Raw genomic sequence first — 26525 nt, forward strand, 5'->3', positions numbered from 1 at the left:
ATTTTATGAAAACTACAAATTGAATATAGCCTTAGTTTTTATTCTAAAAAATCATTATTTTCTTATTTAACCTTTTAAAATTAATTATTCTTTAAAATATTTTTATTACCGAATAATCCCTCTAAATATTCGAGGGACCAAATAAAAAAAATGGTATTTTGATTTTAGAAGAATTAAATGAAAAATAAAAATTATAGAGATCATGTGAGAAAAGAAAATTTTATGAGACTCATTTAAAAAAATTAAAATATTGCCAAAGCTTTAGACTCTAAAAACTTCACAAAGCCTTAATATATAAAGGGGTTCGTGAAAAAAAAAATACAAAATTAGGAAATCATAGCATACCCCATGTCCTCCTTCTGTCCTCTTGTTTTAATTATCTACTTTTGTTCTTGTAGCTGTCATTGCTCCTCTTATTTTAATTGATTCTCTACGAAGCGAACATGTCAGAAAGTACTTTCACAAGATTAAGAATTTAGTTGAAGAGACAGGGAAAGAGTTTGGAAAGACAATACCAATTTCTAAATATAAATGGAAATAAAAAGCCACTGATAAACAGGACATAACAAAGTTTTAGTAACATATATCCATGTTAGCAACAAGAGCAACACCTGTATTTATATTTACATTGTGATTTTTTAAAATTATTCAAATCAATCCATTAGCTAAATGCTTATATATCATTAAAGTGCTTTTTCTGAAACTTAAAACAAATGCACCCTATTAAGAAAGTTTAGCATATTGGAAGGACCAAAACTTAAATAAAATAAAATTATAGTAACTAAATCCAAAACAAAATAAAACTATGAAGGCCAAAACCTAAAACTTATAAAACTATAAGGAATAAAATTTTAACTTCTAAAGTATAGAAATCAAACCAAAATTTAGATAAATTATAAGGACAAAAAGAATTTGAACCAAATAATAATAATAATAATTCATAGACTGGCGTTATTCATAAGGAAAATGTCAAATAATACAAAAAGAAATAGAGAAAAGGAGTAAAATAACGTGACATAATTTTAGCTAATTACTTTCGTTTTATTTGCCTTTTAAATTGTTGCTTAACCAATAAAACAAGTGTACTTTCTTTGGCCACTTTTTCATACTAAATATTTTTGTACCATTAAACAGTGCTTTATTCATAATATATGTAACAGTAATTATAACAATTTAAATTACATATGGTAAAAATTACTGATAATTTAGTTAATGAAAAAATATCTGAAAATTTAATTCTCAACTGAAAAATGTTATAATTTTTATATGTAGACAAATATTTTTCATGTAATTATAGTTTTAGGTGCTCTAAAGTTGATTTTGAACATTTATTACTGTTTATTTAAACATCAAATATTTCATTTAAAATTAAATATAAATAATGTAAATATAGTATTAATAGTATAATATTAAAAGAAATCTTATTAAAATAAAAAATATAATAATGAAGGAGGCAATAAATAAAAGATTTATTAAAGCAATATGGATAAAAATAGAAATAATAAACTATTGAAATTCTGAAAAAAGAAAACAGTAAGGTAAATTTATTCACCTAACATTTTTATTTAGACAAACTAATAAAGTAATCAAATAAGCTATAAGCTAACCTATTGAAATTACTACTCACTATAGTGTTGAAGAAATGGTCCAACAATATTTATTGAGATCTTACCCTCAACCTTTTTATAATAATAATTACATTATTTATTTATTGATGGAACATAACTAGTCAGGAAATAAATTCATGCCAACTGATACTGAATTAACCAGTAAGGATTGATACATTATGCTTGTAATGGATAAATTTGATTTCCACTGCTCGAAATCCCTTAGCAAGTGCAAGTGGCTTTCCATCACTTTTAAATGAGGTACCCAGCTCAACCTTGAGCACTTGCTCTCTCACACACAAACAAAAGCAAAAACAAATTCACTCCAAAATTTGCCATTATCTTGGCTTTAGGACCTAGATAGCGCTCAAAGCTATTTAAGGTCCAGACACATGAATTTACATGGTTGAATCGCACCAAACTCTTCCTTTTTTTCACTCAATTGATTTTTTTTTTCTCTTTAGAATTTATATATACACCAATAAATGTTAAAAAAGATGACACCACTGCAAGTGCACTTCCTAAACCACCTGAGATGAAACATTTGATGTTAAAAGTGTTCCACGAAACCCTGCCTCGGTATGCTGAGTATCCATTTGCTCGTCACAAAGCTCATCTGCCAAAAACGAACATAACCATTTCTGTATATATCAAATAGATAATCAAGTACCAGTATCAAATAGCTTACCCGCAATATCTCTATTTTCATGGATCTCAGAGTCCCTCACTATAATCTGATCTCCAGCAAATATGTTTACATCCGCAAGCGTAGCATATTCGTCACCAATATCAATTGTTTTATTATCAATTGTTTTATCACCCTTTTGTAGTATCTGGTTTTCCTTGACAACCTGAGAGGAAAATTACCAGATGTAAGAAAAGAAAATTATACAAAACGAAGCATTACGTAGATAGCAGCAATATACAAAATAATCCAACAAAAGCAGTACGGGGGATACAATCTTGCGATAAAAGTGAAAAAGTTATACAATCATCTCCATAAATAACATTTCATTTGCGTAACCTACTTGTATGCTCTCACACACGTCAACCAAAATACTTACCCATTTAAATTCAAGCCTACTGATGTTAATTATTTAAGTCGGGTGCTTCTATTTCAGGTGGAAAAATGGGGAAGCTGAAAGTAGCTTCGTACAACAAGCAGTAGGATAGCTGAAAGTAGATTTATAGCGTGAAAGTGAGTTGAAAGTGACTCTCACAAAGCAACTAAATTATATTTCTTCCATCCCACTTTATTTTCAGTTTAGCAAGCCATCAACCCCAATTTATGTGTAATCCATATCAGTCAGTTTCGGTTCACCTTGATATGAAATGCTCGTACACAAACAAACTAGTTCAGAGACATTAAAATCCAAAAATGCTGAAGTTTCACCTTCCATTTTTGATACTTGATACTACACTGTACTGGAACTTCAATTATACAAGATCCTTTGATGTCATGCCTAAGAGCCTTAAATATTTAGCAATTAAGGGCCCAAGAACAGTTTTTATAACTCTTCTAAGCATTCTACCTATATAAGCTCCACACACACACACACATATATGGGTGGAGATCAAGTTACTTCTTCACAAATACTTTTTGTCCAAGTTAATCTACTAAATAACTCTATAAAATATAAATTTAACAAATCTAACTATTGAATAATGTGATATTAACAAATTAATCATACATACCAAATTTTGGATAAATCAGAAATTTGTAAATATGTAATTTTATGGTTGAACTCACACACACACACACACACACACTCAAGGCTATTAAAATTCATACAAATCAAAAATTATTTGACACTTCGCCGAGTAACTTTATTTAATCATATAGTATACCTTTCTAGAATATAATTAATATTGAATTAAAATTACATGTTAATGACCATCTAGTTTATCTAAAACTTAGTGTGCATTAACATGTTAATATCAGATTATTCAGCTATTAGAATGACTCTTAATATTTTAGAGTTATTAAATGAAGTAATCTAAAATTCAATGATTATAAAAAGTTATTAAACATAGTAACTCTGGTTAAGAGTTATTCTTAAATAAAATTACACATCTACAAATGCTTTACTTATCTAAAACTTGATATGCATGATCAACATGAACATATCATACTATTCAATGGTTAGATTGATAAAATTTAATGATTATAATGAGTTATTAAGCAAAATAACTTGTTCCTTGAGTAAATTGATCCTTGTCCGTGTGTGTGTGTGTGTGTGTGTGTGTGTATGGGACAAGCCACACATTTCTGCCAAAAAATAACTGGCTCTCTAACATTTTTAAAAGCTAAATGGTTTGAGAAACTCCTCAACCAATTTTAATCAGCCATAGCCAACATTTAAACTTAATGATATGCATGCAACAAAAACCCAGCTTACCCCAAAGGATTCCCATATCATCATTTTCAGCTGGTAAATTGATGTTGAAGCAGAAACTTTTAGACTAATTGAATTCCCATTTTTAGTTTTCCGGGAACGTTTAGAAACCCGCCTTTCTGTTTCAACAAAACCCTTTGAAGCCTCCAAAATTGATCTAGGGACCTCCTTTCCACGGACAAGAATTAAACATATGTCCTCATTGCAATAGTTAAGTTTCTGCATTAACTCACAGCTTTCCTTTTCTCCGATACAACTTTCACAAACCTGCATATGTAGAGGGTGAAAGGGAAGATGATTATAGTTCCTATGAAAATTAAATACATTATCCAATAAAGAGAAAGGAAAGTTTTAGTAATGACACAAGTTAAAGAATTTCTGTAGGAGAAAATATGGGAGTGGACAGTGATAGGTGTCGACCTCCTATTGTGACAGTCTATGAGAGAAGAAATAAGGGAGGTTCAGGGAATAGAAACCACTGATAGTGCATGTAACTGTACAACTGTAAAACTAACCATTGCGGGAAGTTAGATATTTTTGTTCAATTGAGAGGGAAAGATAAAAAGGGATATCACAGTTGTATTTGAGTGGCTAGGAGATATCATGGGACTCTCAAATCTCCCAACTCCAAAGGCTAGTCTCTTTCTATAATCTTTCCAGTTCTAATTCAGCTGCCACATTGAGGCTGGGTTGGAACTAGGGTTTTTGAATAAAAGATCATTCTTTCAATTACTAATTCCATTGTTTCTCAGACAGCAGCCAACATAGGGTCAGCAGTATAACATAGAACAACGCAATTATTAACTCACAATTTAGTTTTCAGTCAATTTATGTTAACACATCCAGAAGCGTCTGTTTAAAGATATAATTGTCTTCATTCAGAAACATGCAGTAAACACAGAATTTCAGACAACTGGCATTGTGCTATGCATGTGCTGAAAATAGCTACTAGGAACACTAGAAAAATCAAGAAATCACCTTTCAAGTTCAATCGAACTACATATGTTAACATAAATCCACCGAGAACAACATATTGTATTAGTTTCTAATAAATGAAAATACCTGTTGTGAACGCAACCTGTTTTCATCATTTTCTATGTAAATCTTTGAAAGTAGAAAACAAAATGCATGCAAGGTGGTATTTTTACAATAACTAGTGAAAAAAAATGGAAACAAAAAACATTCCACGAACCAAATGCAAACTACTGAAAAACCAAGGTGCAAGTAAAGCAAGGTCAGGACCTGAAAAAGCATTTCACAACAGAATGTGGCAGAGTTTTATATTACCTCAGGACAAGTCTTGATCACAATTTGTCCATTCCCACTTTCATTATTCACTTTATCCCAAGTGTCCAATTGATCATCACATATCGGCATCTCTTGGCAGGATCCAGTCAAAGCATTTTCTAAATCATTATTATTCTCAATTCTGGCAGATATCCCTTTGGTCTCAATACCACCCCATTCTTCACAGAAACATTTCCAATCATTCTCAGATATGATGGTTAAGCCACCTACCTAGAATCCACAAAGTGCATAGAAGACTGAGATAGAGTAAAAAAGCACACTTAAAGTTACATTGATATGCAAAAATGGCAGAAGAAAAAGAGAGTAACTTGATATTGGGAACTTACTACTAAAGAAAAAAGATTTGAAGCATACTAAAAGTACTGAATTTAGTTTCTGTGAAGGAGACAATGACAAAACACTGCAAGCACACATACATGTCACATGACTAAATTGCATAAATTCTTTTTCATTTTTCAAACTTACAGAAGATTCTCTTGGGATTATAGCACCACGTCGGAATATCAGTTCAGGAGGCCTTTCAACAAGTCGTAAGTGCTGAAGACACCAAAAAAAAAGAACAAAATTCATCATGAAATTGCTACAAGTTAAATTTTACAGATTGGAAATGTCATATATGTGTAAGCATTCTCATAAATTGCATATGTAAAAAGTCAACTCAAATTTAACTAAAGGCTAGTAGAATCTAAATTGGGACAAAAGCAGACTACATTCATATAAACAAGATGTATAACAATTAACATGACAAAAAAGTAAGGTGAAAGTAACAAAGTACCTTTTCACACATCAGTGAATCAATAATGCCATCTAAAGTTTCAGGTTTATCTGAATTCTTGACCGCCAAATTAACATAATTTCTCCATTTTGAAATCCACAAAGAAGGAAGTAAGAAGTACTTGCAATGTAGAGAAAGCTGCATACTTTTACCAACAAATAATTTATCATGATTTTGGCGTTGCCTTTGTTTTACTAATCTGCATCATGAAAACAGAGTTCACTTTCAAAATTTTGTATATCAGATCTATTTTGATAGCAAATGAACAAAAGAAATCACCTCAAAGAATCCTCCAAGCAAGCCACTTCAGATAATTCATTACTGCATTGTGAACACACTCTGGAGTCTAAAGGAAAGGTAGGGCAGCCCAGAAGATCATCAGGTTTCACAGAAATGGCATCTTTGTAAATGAACAGCCAGAAACCCTCAGGGACAAGCACCCGCTTAGCACCGGCAGCTTGCTCAGGCATAAGTTGCCCATGTGGACAACTAATGGCTGCTGTTGGTCCAGCATCAGCTTCAGATGGAGCATCAACAACTTTTCTTTTCCACCATTGCTGCAACCTACAAAATTAAACCCATCATCATAACAGGCTCACTATTGTTACTTTTGAACTATATCCTAACAGCCTAGGGCAGACAATACAAAGAAATTAAAACAGATCAGAACAGGTGATAGATCCTCTTATGACTAAGCTAGGCAAACTCTTTACTCTTTCATAACAAAATAGAAAACAGAACACTTATCTTCACTACCCCTTATCCCTTTCTGAAGGAGCAGAAATGGCAGAAGAAAAGATTTACAATCATACCATGGTCTAGACACATAGTACTTTCCATCTTCACAGTTTCCATCAAGAATATCACGTGCAAGTAGCTTCAATGAATCTCTTTGATCCCGATAGGTGTCAGCCGACACAACATTCTGTGCCCCATCAATCAGACAATCCCAACAACAGTCATCATGAGAAAATGTTGGTCCCCCGCCATACTGAATTTTACAAGTCAATAAATAAAACATGTTATGGACATAATATTAGCAACAACAGCAAAATATGAGGAGATAAAAGTGAATAAACCATAATTAAATCAACAGTTTCAAAATCTCTCAATAGAAGCTTAAACTTATATGCTTGATGCTTCATGACAAAAACAGCCCACTACTTCAAATCTTCAGTAACTATAAGTGTATGCCTGGTTCAACTTATTTTGAAGAAATAGTCACTTATTTTCACCAGCTTCCTGAGAAAACTCTTGAAAAATAAGTGATTATTTTCAGAAATTGATATTTCCCAAACATACACCTAATTCATTAATAGGATATTAGTCTTTCAGTTTCTCTCCCTATGATAAATTTTCTGTTCATCTCTCCTAGCAGTTTGATCCATCACAATATATAAAATAGAAAGAAATGGAAAAATCACTTTCCGATTTATGCTTTCCCAAGCTATATTATAATTCTTTTTCATATGGATTTTAAAGGAACTCCAAAATCAATGAATGGCATCATAACATGAGACAAATGTAAAAAGGAATCAAGTACCAAACATATAACAGCCAAGGAAAATACAGTTACCTTAGACAATAACTTATCCCATGTTTTAGAAGACAATCGTTTCATTGAGGTAACCTTTGACACTGGGACTTTCCCATGTGAACATTGGATAGATGTGTTGTCGAGAGCACTGCACTAACATTAAAAAGTAAGTAACCTATAAATTAAGCAAAATAACCAGACCCCAATAATTGGCAGAAGGAACACTTGATCTAAAGAATGAGAATGAAATAATTTGGACACACCATTAAAATAAACAGAATAAAACGTTAAATGTTTGTGGTCAAACATACAATAGAAAGTATGCACTAACGTTGGAATAATGTTGTCAGCCCACTGGCGAAGCCAGTCACTACAAATCCAAAAAAAGGGCTGCTCCAGTGGTTGAACAGGAGCTTCAGCTAAAACAGATCGGACTTCCTGTCTCCTCTCATTGATACGACTCAATTCTAACTTTTTCCGATGATTGTACTGCTCACAAGCACCAAGATATGAGGTATTGAAATTTTGAATCTCTTCACAAAGATGAGAAGGAATACAAGTGCTGCCTTGTGCAGTACCTGCAATGCCCTCTCTTTCTTCAAGGTTAGCATCGTAAATCATGCCCCCTTTTTCACCAACATTTCTTCTATGCTTGAGATGGTACATCAACATGTATGCATCACTAGATGAAAATGTCTCCACAGGCAAAAATTGTGAATGAGTGGCAACCGAACCATTTCCATTACAGTCAACTATCATTGGTTCAGAGCAATTAGAATGAAGTACATCTGTCTTAACAGATTTAGAAGTTGAACATGCAGCTCCTTCGCCAAATGGATGACATCCCAAGTTAGTAACATGCTCATCATCAAATTCCCACCATTGCCCAGTGTTTTCATCCTTGATATGAGCAATGTAATGACCACTATTAACAGCAGTTCCTTTGTGAATCAGTACAGCTGACAAGTCATATATCATTTCAAACTGAGAAGGCTCAGACAATCTATGGCGCATATCAAGTTCAGCCGGAAATGAAAATGCAGAAGTAATTTTCTTCTTTGTTGTTGTCTGTAAGTTAAAATAGAAAAATAAAAGAAAAAAATTATTAGAAAAAAAGAATGGTGTACAAAACCAACTTTACATGAAGACACTCGAAGAAAAAAAAACATGTAACTACTAACATGGTTTCTCTCTTCAGAAAACTATTCTTGCATGATCACTATCCAAAGAAAGAATTTCAAGATTTCTCCAGGAAATCAGCAATAATATGAAATTAAACTAATGAGACACCATACAGGTTTGCAAAATAAATCAATATAACCATTCAAAGTTCATTCTCTTTTTGCTTCTCAAAAAAGTTGAAATTTTATTAAAACAAAATATCCTCCTAAACAAAACCAAGAAACACAAAAGACTGAATTAGAAACAAGAAGTGCGCAAAGATCATAACCCTGCATGTGAAAGATAGATCAAGGTTCTTGCATTGTATTTTTGATAAAGTATTCTAAACCAAGATGTGTTCAGTATAAATGGTGATACACACACTGTAAGAAATTTTTTATATATTTGATTTGAGCCTTTGGTATAGTTGTGAGTGTTTGTGTGTGTGTGTGTGAGAGAGAGAGAGAGAGAGAGAGTTTTCTTGACTCTAGTGCGCAATAACTAAGGAGACATTTGGAAGAGTTTACAGATAATGAAAATAGTGTACAACTCTCATAATCTTTTTTTGATTTATTTCAATCAGCTTCTTGGTATAGCTTGTTAAAATAAGCTCTTTTGAACTTATTCCAACAAGTTTCACAATCAAATTTATACTATAAGCCCTCACAAAATAAGAAATTATTGAATAAGTGCTCAATTAAGCTATGTACCAATTACCAAATGCACCCCTAGGAGGAACTCTAATTTTTTAAGGCCAGAATTTGATTTTATAATTGTATAAGAAATAATCATCAATAGTTTCCAGGATAATCTTCCATTACAAGGATCTCCAGAGCACACTCCAGTAGATGCTTGAAGAGATAGATAATTTTCCATTTCTTTATCAGATATTTATTCTTTTGGTAAGTTCACATATCAATTTTCATTCTTAGTTTAATACAGTAATACTCATTTCTTTCTTGTGCCCAAACAAAAAAAGAAAAACACTATAATTAAATCCAAAAAAGAAATAAACAATGAAAATGCACAAAATTTAGCTGTATAATGCTCACAATAATAAAAATAAATCAAGTTTTTCCCAATACCTGTGGAAGGAAGACATAGCGTTTAAGTTGAAAATTAAGTACATCAGGTAATGTACAAAGCTTGATGCTGCGAGTAGCATCAACTCTTGTTTTACATGACTCACAAAAATATCGATTGTCTCCACGAAGCTCTTCAAGAGTGAGGTAATCATCTAGGCTCTCATCTAAACCTTTTAACCCCATGACATTCAACTCCAACTCATAGAAGTCTTCCATTTTGGAAGAAGCTTCAGAGTCTCTTCCACATTGTGAACACCTGCAAAGTGATAAAATTTAAGAAATGTGTAACAGCCATTAACATAGCAACTACTGATCACATATATATCTAATATGAATTTAGATGACATAAGAAATTTATTTGAGATCATTTGAACATAAAATACCAGAGTCACTTCTGACCTATGAAGCACAGACACTTCAAGAAAGGGCCGTGTTGGAAACATGCTAGACACTTCGTGTTAGACACAACACAACGAGACACTACAAAATAGACGTGGACACATCAAATTTTGTTGTCCTGTGGTGTCTGTGTCACTGTCATGTCCTGTGTCCATATCAGTGCCCATGCATCTTAGCTTTGGACCAATAACGAGAAAAGGATTCTGAACAACCAGTACCATTAATTATATTATCAAATACCAAACGGTACTTAAAGACAAATGCAACAGGCAATTTAGCACAAAAAATATAATAGTGTATCATTTGGTAGTATAAAATACATTCTGTTAGGGGAAGCAAACTGATATATACATTTTGCAGGAGGAATCAACAGCATCAAAGAAAAAATGCATTATCATAAGGATTACATGTTAGCAACATTTTCATCATTCCCAAGATGATTGTTCTTTGGGCGTTTTATTTATTTTGTTAAGGAATGTGGGAAGGGACACAGGAAAAATCAAAGATAAAAGAAATTAAAACAGATTCGATAAACCTATAATATTTCACAGCCCCATCCCCACAAAAAAACAAAAAGATGGAATAAAATAAAATTAGAAGGAAAAAATTATTCTATAATATATCATTCAATAAGTTGCTCAAAATCAATGATTCTTACGTTGTCACATGAGACACGCTTCCACGGAAAAGATCTTGAACTATCGTTCTTGCCTTGGCAATTTTGGAATGGCTCAGACAACGCTCAAGCAATGATAGAAGCAATGTCAGAAACTCATGGCTGTCCTGCTGAACTCCATTGTCTAACTCCAGTGTTTTTACAAATGGAGAAGAATCTATGAAAGCCATTTTACTAACACACAACTGTACAAAAAGCCGAGCCAGTTGGTCTAACACTGGTTGTTGCTGTAAAACATCTGGTTCTACAGAAAATATGCCTTCTCGGAAAGATTTATTCATATATAAGCACTGGAGTATACTGTTGGCATAGCACGTTGCACCAAGATTTGTCAGACCTGCAGGTGAACTAACAGAAGCACGAAGATCATTCGTTGGGTCAGGGCCAAGACTTTCAACAAATTCAGAAATCTTCTGCCATAAGCCAGACTTCCGGGTTCCATTTGCAGGTGGAACCAATGCACAAAAGCAATTTGGGTTGTCTTTGGTATTAACACGACAGCCTGAACAGACTGGCTTCCAAATCATATACAGTTGGCTCATATCATCCTCAGTTACTGCACCAGTTCTGTGAATTTTCCTACACAACAAAACATTTAAAGGATGTAACAATAAGTTCTAATATAATCCAATTTCATTTCAAAAGCTAAAAACAAAAGAAGATCAGTTAGTAGTACCTCCATATTTCACAAGTGCTGACACCATCATCCCCTTGTTTTTGCCGTTTATTTTTACTTCGAGTTGTTGGTCTACTCATTGTACAATCAAAACCTAACCCTGAAAGAAAACACATTAAATCAACTTCCTCAATTAAAAACATGGAATGAATCAATACAGCATTTCCACACCCATTTTTCAAATCTTATCACAGCAAAAATGAACCAAACAATACCAACAGAAAGCAATGTTGGTTTCATTTTACTATATCCCTCCTATAATAAACTCGTGATCCAACACCACTTATTATAAGGCTGGCAATGTAACTCAAAAATGCAAACTGTAGAACATGACAATGTTCATGGATGCAACACTTCCAACAAAATTACAAAAAAAAATTTCACGTAATTTGCATATCAGATATCATTAAAAAACGACCAAACCCAAATTTACACAGTACATAGTGGCTATCTTCGCTTCTATGCAAACACATTACATTAAGTTCACTTCCTCGTCATCATTATTCATTCTACCTAAGAACAAGCTCGAAACGAATAGCAAAAATCACAAAAAACCAAAGGCAGTGTGAAAGAGAACCCTAGAAATTTCTAACAGGCAAAAGAAAAATCAAAGGAAAAAAGACGAAGCCACAGCGAAATGTGGAACACACGTATGATTCAAATAATAATAACAACAATAATAATAATCAATTGGCAAAATAAAAAACAATGATCCTGACTGAAACAACGATATAATGGCAAAGAAATCAGTATTGTGTCGTTACCGTAAGGAGAAAAAAAGAAGCCACTGTGAACTGTAAGATCGAGAATCACGGAAACAAAAAGGCAACAAAAATAACAATAACAATAAAAAAAAATGAATAAATTAAGAAAAATTTTAGTGAGAGGATCAGTGAAAAGAGTTTTTATGCAGAATGTTTACCTTTGATTACAGAGGGAGAAGGGAATTGAGGAAGTAGAAGGAGAGTGAGAGGTAGAATTGCTGTTTTGTGTGATGGGGCAATTAAGTAATAAATAAGAATTGGTTAATTAATTGATGGGTCAATTTTGAGTCAGAGTTTTCCCTCCTGTGCACAACACACCCTGCACATCACCCACAAATGGTGGAATGTTCAATTCTTTGGTGTTATTCAATAATGTCATATAATTATTTTATTAATTCTTTTTTTTAATGTATTTTATTATTTTATTAACTAAATATTAAATGAAAATTGTATGCATTTATTATTTTAAAATTCATGTATTTATCTTTTCAACCTTAGTTAATAATATTTATGGATCTATACTTTTTGGATACGAGAATCACATGATTATGCTGTTTTTCTTCTCTTGATATGAGTAAAAAATCAATTTCTTATCTTTAGGGAGTATTTGGAAGGCCTTATAAAAATAATTTATAGCTTTTATAAAAAATTTTAACTTATTTTAATAAGTTTTTTTATTGTAACTTATCATAATAATTTATTTTTATGTATTTTAATAAATTTTATGATTAAATTTATAAAATAAAAAATATTAAATAAATACTTAATTAAAATATGTTTCCAAATTTAATTTTAAAATCTTTTAAATGTTTAATTTATTTTATACTAACGTGTCATAAATCCAAAGCATAAGATGTTCTATGTGCATCTAAAGTACTATATATTAATTTAATTTATTAATCCATAAAAATTTAAATGATTGATTGATTCACTTATGAACATTTTTTATTTTTTACCTATATTTTTTAATTATTAAATAAATAAAATATAAACATTTTATATTTTTTAAATAATAAATGCATCTATTTTATATTTAATATTTACTGTATATAACAATAAAATAATTATTATGAAGTTGTGCAGAAAATTTTGAATTGTTTTTTTAATGATAATGATTTTATAAATTTGAATTCATTCCATTATGTGACCTGACTTTTGGCTACGTTCTTTTTTTAATCTGTATTCCTCACAAATATTATCTTTTAACTTAATTTAAATTTTAAATATTAAAACGCAATATCAAATTGAAGACAGTTTTTTGAAACTAAACTAAAATTTAAATTTTTTGTAAGTACGATATATCTTAATATAAATTTAGTTTTTTAAAATTTTCTCACGCCCATATTCATAAAATAATGTCATAGTTTTAATAAAAAAAAGTTACAATATTATTTTAAATTTTAAAAAGCTTATATTTTTATTTTAATCATTTTTTTTATGATTATTTTAATCATATTTAATGTGATAAAATATTTATTATTAATTGTCAAAATATTTAATTCCTTTATATTTTTTAGGTACTGTGTAATATGCACGAGAAACTTGTTTTTTGTTTATAAGAGCGTTTGTGATGAAACATGGAATAAGAAATATATTAGTTTAGGGTTTAATTTCATATAAAAACTTGTTTGTTTAATGAATTTATAATAATTCACGAAGTAGTATATTACACTTTATTAATATAATCTATTTATATAGGATTTAGCATGTATCATTCAAACTAATCAGAAAATTAAGAGTTTAATTATTATATACTTTTATTCAAAATTATTCATTAAGAAAAGTGTACATTCAAAATGTATTCTAATACATAAATAATTTATAAACTAATAGTTGATTGAAAATGAATTAACTAAACATACTTTTGCTATTTTAATTTTCTACAAATAGGAAACAAAACATCAAAACAACATGTTTTCTGTTTTCAGAAATATAAAATGAATACAACTTTTAAAAAATGAAAATAAAAAATAAAAATAGAAAATAATCTCAAACCGTAAACTTTTTGTTTCTTTTTTCTTTTTTCTCTCGACCAAACAAAACCAAATACATGCATCCCAACCGAAAAGGAAAAACAATATAAAAATGCCAAATTTGCCGTAATTCACAAGCAAGACATGTAATTCATGTATTATAAATTTATAAATCAAAAGTTTCAAAGTACTATATCAAAACTCTTCCTGTTAAAATAGCAAAAAAACAAAAAAAAAACTCTTCCTGTTACAACGCCAACAAGGAAACCAATTGCAAAGTTGTTCTCCTTATGGTCCTTGACCTAAAACAAGGGAAGACGTCATCTCAAGAGTCCATGTCCCCAAATGTGCCTTTACCTTTTCACTAACTTTGTTCCCCTTATATAGCCTGTTTAACTTCAGACACTTCCTCAATCTCAGGACTAGTATTTACGGTATTACTGCTTTTGATTACACTCTCAGCTGCAGAAGCACTAGCATTTTTAACTTCCTTGCCATCATCTGTTTTTGGAGACACCCCAGTGTTTGGATTTGGGGAATTTAAACCAGATAAGTGCTCACCCGATTGCTTTGGTTTGTTCAGCGCGTGACAGTGTGGGCAGTAGTAAGTGATTAATGGGAAATCCTCCTTCCGAGCAAGACCTGAAAAGAAATAAGGAGAATAAAAAACAATATTTCTGTGTTAAAAAATGAAATTTGGCTATTACTGTGTGTGGAAATGTGCTCATGTGAGTGAACAAAAGCCTAGAGCATCAAATTCAGTCCACTTACCATTATGCATATTGCAGTTACCACATATGAGTGCATAAGACTGCGTTGGATCCTCACCCACAAGCAGTGCTGCAATTCGAGCAATCCATCCTCCATCATTCGTTGTTGAATTTTGAAGATGGTGATGTTCAACAACTACAAGCTGATTACGCTCAGGAGTCTGTGTTTGGTCAATTTGCCCAGAGCCAGCAACTTCTTGTTCAGAATAATTTGGGGTACTTGTTCCTGGACTAGTGGATCTAGACTGCACTTGTTTGCGATTTCGTAGTCCACTAGACTGGACAAGTTCAGCATCCTTGGTCTTCCCTGTTGGAGCACCAGACTTGGATTCATCTCCCACGTGCACCTTCAAACCTGAATCTGCACCCAACTTGGATGCCAGAACAGTTGCAGCAGCTGCCTTTGCAGCCGGGTCTGTGTCATATCTCTGTGGATCACAAGGTTAGTATAATACACAGTGATATTAAAGCATACCGAAACAAATACCTCATAAATTGTCCTTTAATAAAGCACTTCATAGCACAGGAATATACTTGGCTCATAATGAAATAAAAAAACCAGGGTCATAGAATTGATCATACGTGATTTCATACATTTTCCTCCCCAAGGCAAAAGCTCTTAATGTCAAACTTTTAACATAACGAGTATGCATAGATCCAGTGACAGCTTGAAGAGAAATTTTAAGAGGGCAAAGTGAAATGTTTAATGCGTTAAAAGTTTCCCTTATTTTGTTCAGTAGTCTATTAATTAAGAACTGAATCCATTTCTTTATTTTTGATCAGTAGATCTTTCAAGATAAAAGTTGACCTCCAAAATAACTTCTCAAATTTTTTATGTATACTGGTAGTAAAGTGATAAAGAAGCACCACAAAGAAAACCTTTTATATAGTCAGCATAAGAAATAATAGAAAATAAAACAAGAAGCTTGATACAAGGGAAAGAAATAGCGGCATAGCTAAAAATCATCAAAAAATGAGAAGATAGCCAAATTTTTATCAGTCATAAAAATGATGTCATGTTATATAAAAGAAAATGAGAGGTTTGTATTAATGCAGCTCCAGCATTGTTTACGTCATTGATTCTTCCAACCAAAAAAGGACTGGACTAAAAAAGCCACGCATAACAAACTTCATTGAACTCGAGCATGAATATGAAAAGAAAAAAAAAAATAATGCATTTTGTCTTGATCTTCTTAGCTCCATTGGGTGTGTCTGATAGTATATGGCTTAATTAAAGGTCATGGTCTGATAGTAGTAAAAAGGCCTTAGCTCTAGTACCATCATTGTTGCCCAGATGTATAAGTACCCCAATAGTATAACACTAGACTATAGATTTTTGTTGTCAGGTAAAATATTATCTAGCAATACTTACTTAGACAAGATACCATCCTTTGCACTAAGAACATATAAGATTCAATCACTTCAGTCTCAACTAAAAGTTACATACATTAGTCATCACATTACCCCAAAAAGTTACTAGTTAAATGAATACGATGTTAAAAGAATAGAACAAAAAAAATTCTTTCACTAACACAACTGTAGAATGAAAAAGAATTACCAACTCAATGATATAATGAAAATAAATGACAGAGAGAGAACATTGAACAAGTCAGAAAATTGACAAAGGGAAAAGTCAAAAGAATGAAAATTAGGCAATGCTTGAAAGAGATTGATGTGAACAACTTACTAATTATTTCCGTTAATTTTTTAATAACTGTCTTTCTAATATTTGCAATTTTTTGTATACCTTATTTTCATAAGATTTTATTTAAGGAGTTATTGTTGGATTAGAGTTTTTATTACTTTTGGGTAACCCTTCAGGTGCCTTATTTTCTCTAAGTTTCCTATCCAATATGTTGGATCAAAAAAATCTTTAGGTGGCGCAGTTGTCGGCATGTCAGTGGCAACAGTAGTGGGCTTACATTAGTGCAAGGAAGGAGGCCTTGCCAGATGATATCAGTTGTTGGAGGACTGCTTGTAAGGGGATGAAAATGTTTGACTGGATTTGACTATAATGTTAGGTGTAAAAACCGAGTCAAAAAATTATTTACTCATACTACAAGATCTAATTTATAAATAGTACACCAAATGCAGACTTGAGATTTTGATATTAGAGAACATGAATAGATCAATACAACACAACATGTATTTTGTCTGCGCTCCCAAAAGCCATGTAAATACTTGCTTTAAAAATAACCTGAATGAGTTGTTGAGTAATGTAATAATTTGTCTTCTCTTTGAGCTCATCAATTTTTGCCTTCCTTTCAGCTCTAAGCCTTTCAAGAATTTTCTGGTCCCTGCGATCACCTATAAAATCACACTTTTATATTTAAATTTCAACTAACATTACATGCGATTGGCATATCAAACTCTAACACAAGCTTCCAAATTCCAATGCAAAATCTGCACCCCTAATTTGAATCCAACATAACAAAATGCATTCATAACACGTTATGAAACATTGCTTTTATAACTTATGACTGATTAAATGCTGCTTGTTTGAGCACGTTATCTCAGCACAGAAGTTTCATTTCATGTATTTGTAAAAGACTTCAAGAACTCTAGAAGCTTCGAACGAATGCATAGACAAATTCAGATAAAGCATTTTCATCAGCATTTGCTGCACAACTACACAAGGCCCATCAATAATACATGGAGAAATTCTTTCATAAAAACCATTCATCCATCAGTGTACTAAAATATAAACTTTTCCACTGACACCAAGAAGTTGCTGAAGCCATTGGCTCAGTAAAAGAAGGTGGTTTGAAATTATTGGCAGAAAGAACTCACCTTGAAAGCTTCTCCATCCCCACTAACTTAAGTGTAAAAAAAGTAAGAATAATGGCCGAAATTCTACCAAAAGTGATGAATTCATAACTCTACACACAGGACTCAGGGAGCACTTGGAAGAACTTATGAATAGCTTATAAAAATGCCTATGACTCCCATAAGCTCTCTTTAGCTCATTTCAACAAATTTCATGGTCAAATTCACAGCATATGCCCTTGTGTTAAAAAAAGAAGAAGATGACTTGTTGAATAAGCACTATATTAAACTGTATATTCAAACGCACCCTAAAACTATTGAAAGCCTCAATTAAAGAATAACACAAAATTTAAGGTTCTTTTGGCCTTAAACTGCAAATTCAGCATAACAGACACAACAAACAATACACGGTGCTCCAATTTACCAATCCAATAACAACAACAATATTAATAAATAGCTTAGACACGTGAATTGTAAACTTTGAGAGTATATAGACTCACACATCCTTGTGATGCTAACAAACGTTGAATATGTAGCAGACGACAAAGCAGGCAAAAGAAACACAGGCAAAACCCGAATTGCCCTCATTTTCCAATTCATATCCATCGAACGCGTCGTTACAATCGCATAAAATACAGCAAGCACCTGAAAAATCCAAACAAAAGAAAAACACTTGAAAAAATAAAAAAATTAAAAACATAGTCAATGAAGAAATAACATTAATGTACCTCAAATAATACAGAAAATAGAATAAGCTGGCGAGAGATTCGCCTCCAAGAGCGAGATCTATTACTGATTCTCGTAACGACGACGTTTTCTTCTTTAGTGATATGCTGAAGCCTCTTCTCAAAATCGTCACCGCTAGACCTGAAAATGAGGTTCCAAATTCGAGAAATAAACCCCTTTTGCTTCTTCTTATTATGATGGTTCCCAGCATCAGTGGCAATGGAACTCGTCTCTTTCTTCTCATCACCCATTCCCAGAACCCCGCGCTTGAAAGAGTTACCACCGCAGCGGAAACTGAATGGAAAGAGAGGTTTAGATCTGAGATGGTTGGAGAAGCGTGAGGAGTGAGACGCGCGTTGAAGTTCACGCTCCGCCAATGCGAATACTTTGATGCCAATCCATGGTCTCAAGTCTCAAGTCTCAACCGTGTGAGGTGGGTTTACTCAACTTCTTCCTAACCCCTCTAACTCTCTTAAATGAATTGAAAATATTTAAAACTAAATAACTGTCTCTCACTCTGACTAGAAAGGAAAGGAATCGCTATCGTGTCTTTAGTCCTAACATATCAGGTGAAAACGCTCTTCGTCAATTCGCTTTAAGTACTCAATATTTTTATTTTAAATATATTTATATAATAAAAATTATGTAGAGTACTTTTTTTATTCAAATTATAAGATATTGCAAGATTCAATACATTAATAACATCAAATATAATTATTATTTATAAATTTCTTATCATGTATCCTTATATATATACTAAAAATTTAATAATAATATTTTTTACAATAAATTATAGTATTTAATAACTACATTGTATACATGTTTTCTAATTAAAATTTATTAATTTTATTGCAATTTTAGTGATTAGATTTTAATTTAAGTAAAATTAATATTTTTGTTTTCTTAGAACAAAATAAAAATTTTGAGGGTGAAATTAAAATTTATTTTAATAGTAATGACAAAATATCAATTTTGCCTTTAATTTGTATGCAATTTTAATTACTTAGATATTAATTATTCATATTTATTTTTTATAAATTTTCAATTATTTAAACTATCATTAGTTATTCCTATTTTTTAGGGTTTTTTTTCTAAAATAGAGTAGAAATGAAAAAATTTATCGAAATAGAGTATATACAAAACATTTCTTTTAATTTAAAGCATTTTTTTGCCACATTACTTTAAATATCAGCTATAAAAGAGTTAATATTTACTTTTTTAAGTAATAAAAAAGAGTGTTATCCACCTAAAATTAACACTTATTTTTTAATAATAAAAAATATATATATCATCTGCATAAACGTCGACACACAAAACATCTCATCTCTTGCCACCATTTTTAATGTTGTTTTGATATAGAGTGTATCCGTGTGTCAGTTTTTAATGCAGCTAATATATTTTTTATTATTATTAAAAAAATAAGTGTCAGTTTTAGAGTTTTTTACAGAAATTATAAAAAAAAAATACTCAAATAGATCCCGTGCCAATTTAATTATTAAAATAGACCCAAAATTTTGGCCACGATTTTGGTTTGTAAAAAACCAAATTTTGAGTTTTTTTTTTTTTACTTTTTAAATTTTATTCTTTTTTAAAATAATAAAATAAATATTATTATTTAAATTATATTTATATATTATTAAAATAAATATTTATAATATGTTATTCTAATAAATATTTATAAATATTTTGTTAGTTATATATAATAAAATAAGTTTTATTGTTTGAATTATGTTTATCTTTTTATATTATTTAAAAATAAATAAATAAAATATTATTATTAATTTTAAATGTTTATTAAAATTTATTTGACATATTTAAGATGATAAATAATATTTTTGTTTTTCTTATTATATTATTTAATATAATTTTATTTTTTGAAAATGATATTAATATTATATTCTAAAATTATATTTTTGGTTATTTAATATTATATTTTAAAAAAATAAAAACTATAATAATAATTTATTTAATTTTAAATTTGTATAAAATAAAAATTATAATAATAATTTATTTAATATTATATATTTATAAAATAAATAAAAGTATTAAATAATAATCAATTTATTTATTTATTTTGAGATATTAATCTTTTATTAAAATTTATACATAATTATTTATTTAAAAAAATATGTTATTAATATTAATAAACATAATTAAATAATATTATGTAGATATATCATATATATAATTATATATTAATATAAATTACAAATACTAAAAATTTAAAAGTTGCAATGACATTCATAAAATTAAAAATGACATTAACAAAATTTTAAAATAATAACAACAACATAAATCAATAATAGAAACTAGAAGCTTGAGGGATGTTTAGACATGTCTTCCTTGTGTGAAAGGGGTATGACAATAAGAATATTTTTTTACCCGACTTTGTTGTTCTCTAATGTCCATCTCAGTTCTTATCCTACTAGACTTGGGTTGACCCTTTAAAGTTCTTTTCAATTCTGGATTTTGATACAAAGTTAGATCCATGTAAGTTAGCCAATAGTCTTTGTATTTGAGTTTTCCAAACTGACTTTCGTATACCTTAGAAACTTGTTGTAAGGTATACACGAGAGATATGTAAATGTCAAAGTTGTGGTGTGTGTAAGCATGAAGAAAGTGCATGCGAGCATGAGATTTGAACTTTTTGAAACTTGCCACAATCACACTACATTTCATCTAACCATACTGTAAATCTTCCTACGGGTCAAATTTCTGTCGAATGTTGTGTTTCTTCGACTAAAAATCTAGTACTTATTCTGTTAAAGGTGATGACTCTATGAGTGTTTGCCTTTGACTGTGCATCTTAAATTGCTTTAGTTACAACCTCTGAGTACATATGTTCAGCATTAATCATCGCATCTACTTCCTTATTTTTGTCAATGAAGAACTTATTGCAACGGGTGTATGTTGCCATGACCATAGAGCAAATTGGTAAGTTTCTAGTTTTCTTCAATACCAAATTAATTGACTCTGCTAAGTTTGTTGTCATGTATCACCAGCGTCGTCCATTGTCCTATGCCAGTGTCCATTTTTCCCTTGGGATGTTGTCCAACCATTGTGCAGCTTCAAGATTATTATCTTTTACTATGTTGTAATTGTAAAAGAATCTCGGTTCAGTCATCCCATATGCTAGAAACAAAATTACAAATTAAATTAATATAACTAGCTAAGCAATTGTATAAAATATTAATGATAATATAGAGTATGTAAAAAATTAAAATAACCCATATTGACGATATTTTTCTTCAGTGCAACGTTTTTGAATCGTCGCACGAAATTTTGTGCAATGTGTCTAATGCAATAGACATTAACAAAATTGTTTTATGTCCAACCACTTCTATTTTTTGAGTATGCACTTTTTATGACCTCATGAAAATCCGAAATGAGACACAACCCCTCTTGCGGGGTTGCGTACCTACTTAAGTTTTTTTAAAAAAAGAACCATGCATTGCTAGTTTCACCTTCAACTACAGCAAAAGTAATGAGAATTATGTTGTTGCGGCCGTTTTGCGCAACTGCCACTAATAAAGTCCCTTTGTATTTTTCATTCAAAAATGTTCCATCCACTTAAACAATTGGTTTGCAGAATGCAAAACCATTAATGCATGACTTGAAGATCCAAAACAACCTTATATGTCAGTTGTGTACTCAATTTCCAGATGAAGCCTAGAACATATAGTTGCATTGCAAGCAACTATCTAGGTAACTTATGGTATAACTCCTCCCAATTTTCGAAGATATTTTCAATGACATGTTGTTTCCCAATCATCCCTTTCTATAGTTGATTGTGTAACCCATTGTGAACTTTATGTAGGCTAAGATGATTGCGATGGGTATGGATGGATCAGTCTCGATAATTTTATGAATGGTTTGAGAAATCATTCGTGATCCCAACTTGTTATGATCCTATGAAATGAGTGGGGAAGCACATGTGTGACACCCTTCAAGCTTCATTATTTTCTAGTGTTGCTCTTTGGTGCGCAATATAGCGCAACATCTCCAAGCACAGTCGTTGTGAACTTAATTTAGCGAAAATATATAGTTGTCAACCTTTCATTTGAGTATCGGTTAAGTTTTTTGTGGATGACTTTCTTGAACCTTTGTAGAGTCACTTCTCTCTTTAGATGTACTAATTTAGCTTATGGTGAGGTGAACGTGACTCCTTCATTAGGACATTGGTTAATGACACCATGAAAGTGAACAATGACATAAATTAAAGACATTTTTAGAAGGAGAAGGTTCACAAGAATAAGGAATAAGCTTAGAAGGTTGAATGAATAAAATGAACACGAATATGACTATTTATAATGGTAACATTGGATTCTCAATCATTCAATGTTTCACCACGTTTTACAAGTAATGGTGACCTCTTTATTCACGTAGACCAAGAGATAGTGACTTCTCAGTCATGGAGACCAAGAGATTGTGTCCTCTCTATTCACGTAGACCAAGAGATAGTGACCTCTCAGTCACGCAGACCAAGAAATAGTGACTTCTCAGTCACACAGACCATGAGATTGTGACTTTTCAGTCACGCAGACCAAGAGATTGTGACTTCTCAGTCACGCAGACAAAGAGATTGTAACTTCTCAAGATTCCAAGGTTACTCTCTCGTACCAAAGTTTATCTATAAATATGTTCATCCAAAGCCACATGTTTTTATTCAAACTTGCATTTATCTTTGTTCTTTGTTTCTCTCTGTCTTTGATCCTATTACTAAAAATGTTGTTGTAGAAGCAAAACGAACATAGGTCCGCATTCATTGGAAGAACGGTAAGTTTTACACTTTACCATTATTAACTAAATATGTAAATCAATATTTTACATATAATGTTACTAGTTTATTAATAACTGCAAGAAACTGAAAATATGATTTTATCTTTCTGTCATTCAATGTCAGAACTCAGTCCTCTAATTGTTTTTATACTTGAATAACTTAATTTTGCTGGGATAGCAAAGCTAAGGCATCTTAAGGTGGATCACGTATTGATAACAGCTTTGGTCGAGACGTGGAGACCTGAAACTCACACATTCTATTTTTCAACAGGAGAGTGCACCATAATCCTAGAGGATGTCGCACTTCAACTCGGGCTAAGAGTTGATGGTTTACCAGTCATTGGTCCAACAATGTTTGACTGGGAGGAAATATGTAACACATATCTCGGTATCATGTCAGTCAAGGGAGAGTCACTTATTGGCTCTATGCTAAACTAAAATAGTTGAAAGATAACATGTTGCCATTACCAGAAGAACCATCTGAAGAAGAAGTTCACGCTCATTATAGGGCTTATATACTAGGTTTAATTGAAGGTGTTTTGATGCTTGACAAAACAGACAACAAAGTACATCTTATGTGTTTAGCTTTATTAACTAATCTTAAAAAAAACAAGACGATATAGTTGGAGTTTTACTTGTTTAGCTATATTATACATAGAAATGTGCAGAGCCACGGAAGTTAGTAGCAAAACAATGGGTGGTTGCTCATCATTGTTAATGTCCTGGACATGATATCACATGTCATATATTGCGCAAATTTCTAGTAATCCACCAACATACCCTCTCGTGTGCAGATGGAGCAGGGGTAGAGTACTAAACTTTTGAAATAAACTTCACAGTGATATTGTGGGATACTGATCAATATTTGATCACATTTAAGCTAATCAGGTAACTCTTCATATTTATTTTTTTATCCTTTACACATTATCTTAAGTAATAAAGTTAAATATATTTGTAGTTTTTATGAGCGTCATATCAAGACTTGCAAACATCAATACCCATGGAAGCCTATAGAGATGTCCAATTGTGAACTTCATGTACTGTCATCTTTTGTTTTGTAATTATTGAATGGCACCAAACTGATAGGGTCAAATTACAGTTTCATCTCTTCCAAGAAGTTTTTTCTCTCCCTAATAATTTGAATGACCTCCACAAAATTGACATGAGAGGAAGATAGGATGAAAATTATGATATAAGACATGCTCAATAGATGGAGATATGGAACAACAGACGTGAGCTGACAATAACGGGTCATCCAATGTAAAGCGCATTGTGTCATACACAAGAATACATGGAATGGTACATTGTCAATTCCATCTATTTCCTATTTGTGCTACCACTACTATAAGATCCAAGGAAGAGCGACCAACAACTAAAGACTACCAACACATTTGAAATTGGTATGACTTCCACACCGTCGTATCACTATAGTGCATCAATTCCTCTGAATATTACGCCAAAAATAAACATAATTAACATAAGACATTCGTTTACAACAACATGGGAGGATATTTTTACAAACTTATTTGGAGTTGATTTTATAACTTCATCTTTAGCACAAATTTACATGCAGTCTCTTTACTAACTGGATTTTGCTAATGAACCTGGTAATTCATCAAATGCATTCCAACAACTAGACCTTCATGATAATCCAAATCTCCCAAAAGTTTATCCTGAAATTCCAGAGCAACAATTACAACGACAAAATCCACCACGTCACAAACGTCGCCCTCGTTGTGGAACTGACCACCATTACGGAGATAGTTAATTATTAATGTTATTATGAATTTGTTATCATCTTTATTAATGCACTTTGTCTTCATCAATATTACCTTTGTAATATGAAAACGTTAATTTCAAATATTTGTCTCAACTAAAAATAATTTTAACTTATAATTTAATATTTTATTTACTTTTTAAAAATAAATTTTTTATTCTCAAATAAAATTTATTCAAAATTATAATACTAAAGTTTTAGGGTTTAGGGTATTAAAAATTATAATATTAAATAATGTCATTTAAAAAAAATTAATTTAATTAAAATAAAATTTTTATTCAAAATATCATTTTATCATACTAATATTTCAAAATATTAAGTCAAAATTACATATTTAAATAAATAAACAAAATAATATTTAATATATTTATTTAATTTTAAAAAATATATTTATTATTCTTTAAGTATAAATAATTTAAGCATTAACATTATTATCTAAAATAATATACTTATTATTTAAATATTTTAATTAATTTTTTAAAACTATTTAAAATAATTTACTTATTATTTAATTATTTTAATTATTTTTTAAAAATGAATTATTATTATTTTCTAAAAGTATTATTTATTATCTTAAATATGTCAAATAAATTTTAATAAATATTTAAAATTAATATTATTTTTATTTTTATTCATTTTTAAATAATATAAAAATATAAATATAATTCAAATAATAAACTTATTTTATTATATATAACTAACAAAATATTTATTAGAATAACATATTATAAATATTTATTTTAACAAAATAAAAATATATAAATATAATTTAAATAATAATATTTATTTTATTATATAAAAACATAAAATAAAATTAAAAAAAAATAAACTCTGAATTCAGTTCCTTGGTGGCTAAAATTTTGAGTCTATTTCAGTAATTAAATTGACATAGAGTCTATTTGAGTTTTTTTTATATATAATTTTACTGTGAAAAAGTCTCAAATTTATATGGTTGATATTTTCTTTTTTTTTATTAAAAAATAAATGTCGAATTTTTTGGTAAAAAATAATGTAAACTAGAAAAATATTTCGTATATACTATATTTTAGTATTTTTTTATTTTTACCTTATTTTGTTAAAAAAAATCCATTTTTTGGGTCTCTATAACACTAGTCAAAGAATTATCAGGAAAAAAATTTATTTGAAAATTACTTTAATATGTATGAAAAACCATAAAAAATTCTTTGATAATATTTAAAAAAAATCTTTATTTTTTATTATTAAACCAACGATCTAAAACCAGTTGTTAACATATACCCTTTTGTTTTTCATATTAGACAGCCACCTCTCAAGGGATGGGAACATAGGAAAAATCCGCAAACAAGGGTAAAGAACCATATTTGGCTATTT

At 30.6% G+C, this 26525-nt stretch overlaps 2 protein-coding genes across 3 annotated transcripts; both read right to left on the reverse strand.

Moving 5' to 3' along the window:
• Positions 1-1662: 1662 nt before the first annotated feature.
• LOC113846566 (ubiquitin carboxyl-terminal hydrolase 26-like) lies at positions 1663-12737 on the reverse strand. Of its 2 annotated transcripts, XM_027474990.1 has the most exons (15): positions 12543-12621; positions 11621-11720; positions 10927-11523; positions 10269-10471; positions 9870-10125; positions 7955-8691; positions 7663-7771; positions 6899-7077; positions 6366-6650; positions 6087-6285; positions 5777-5848; positions 5291-5521; positions 4007-4270; positions 2296-2458; positions 1663-2223 (listed from the first exon to the last, which is right to left on the reverse strand). In XM_027474990.1, the coding sequence occupies exons 4-15, from the start codon at positions 10310-10312 to the stop codon at positions 2129-2131; spliced, it is 2634 nt and encodes an 877-aa protein (XP_027330791.1). In that variant the 5' UTR covers positions 10313-10471; positions 10927-11523; positions 11621-11720; positions 12543-12621; the 3' UTR covers positions 1663-2128. The 2 variants fall into 2 exon arrangements, with proteins under 2 accessions (XP_027330791.1, XP_027330790.1); XM_027474989.1 differs by lacking the exon at positions 10269-10471 and having other exon boundaries at positions 1731-2223; positions 12543-12737.
• A 1745-nt stretch (positions 12738-14482) lies between these two features.
• LOC113847309 (uncharacterized protein At2g24330-like) lies at positions 14483-19148 on the reverse strand. The gene is made up of 5 exons (XM_027476319.1): positions 18622-19148; positions 18394-18538; positions 17325-17434; positions 15129-15555; positions 14483-14999 (listed from the first exon to the last, which is right to left on the reverse strand). The coding sequence occupies exons 1-5, from the start codon at positions 18868-18870 to the stop codon at positions 14737-14739; spliced, it is 1194 nt and encodes a 397-aa protein (XP_027332120.1). The 5' UTR covers positions 18871-19148; the 3' UTR covers positions 14483-14736.
• Positions 19149-26525: the final 7377 nt, after the last annotated feature.

Source organism: Abrus precatorius, unplaced genomic scaffold (genome assembly GCF_003935025.1).
Source record: "Abrus precatorius isolate BTA unplaced genomic scaffold, Abrus_2018 Scaffold8, whole genome shotgun sequence".
Classification (NCBI taxonomy): domain Eukaryota; kingdom Viridiplantae; phylum Streptophyta; class Magnoliopsida; order Fabales; family Fabaceae; genus Abrus; species Abrus precatorius.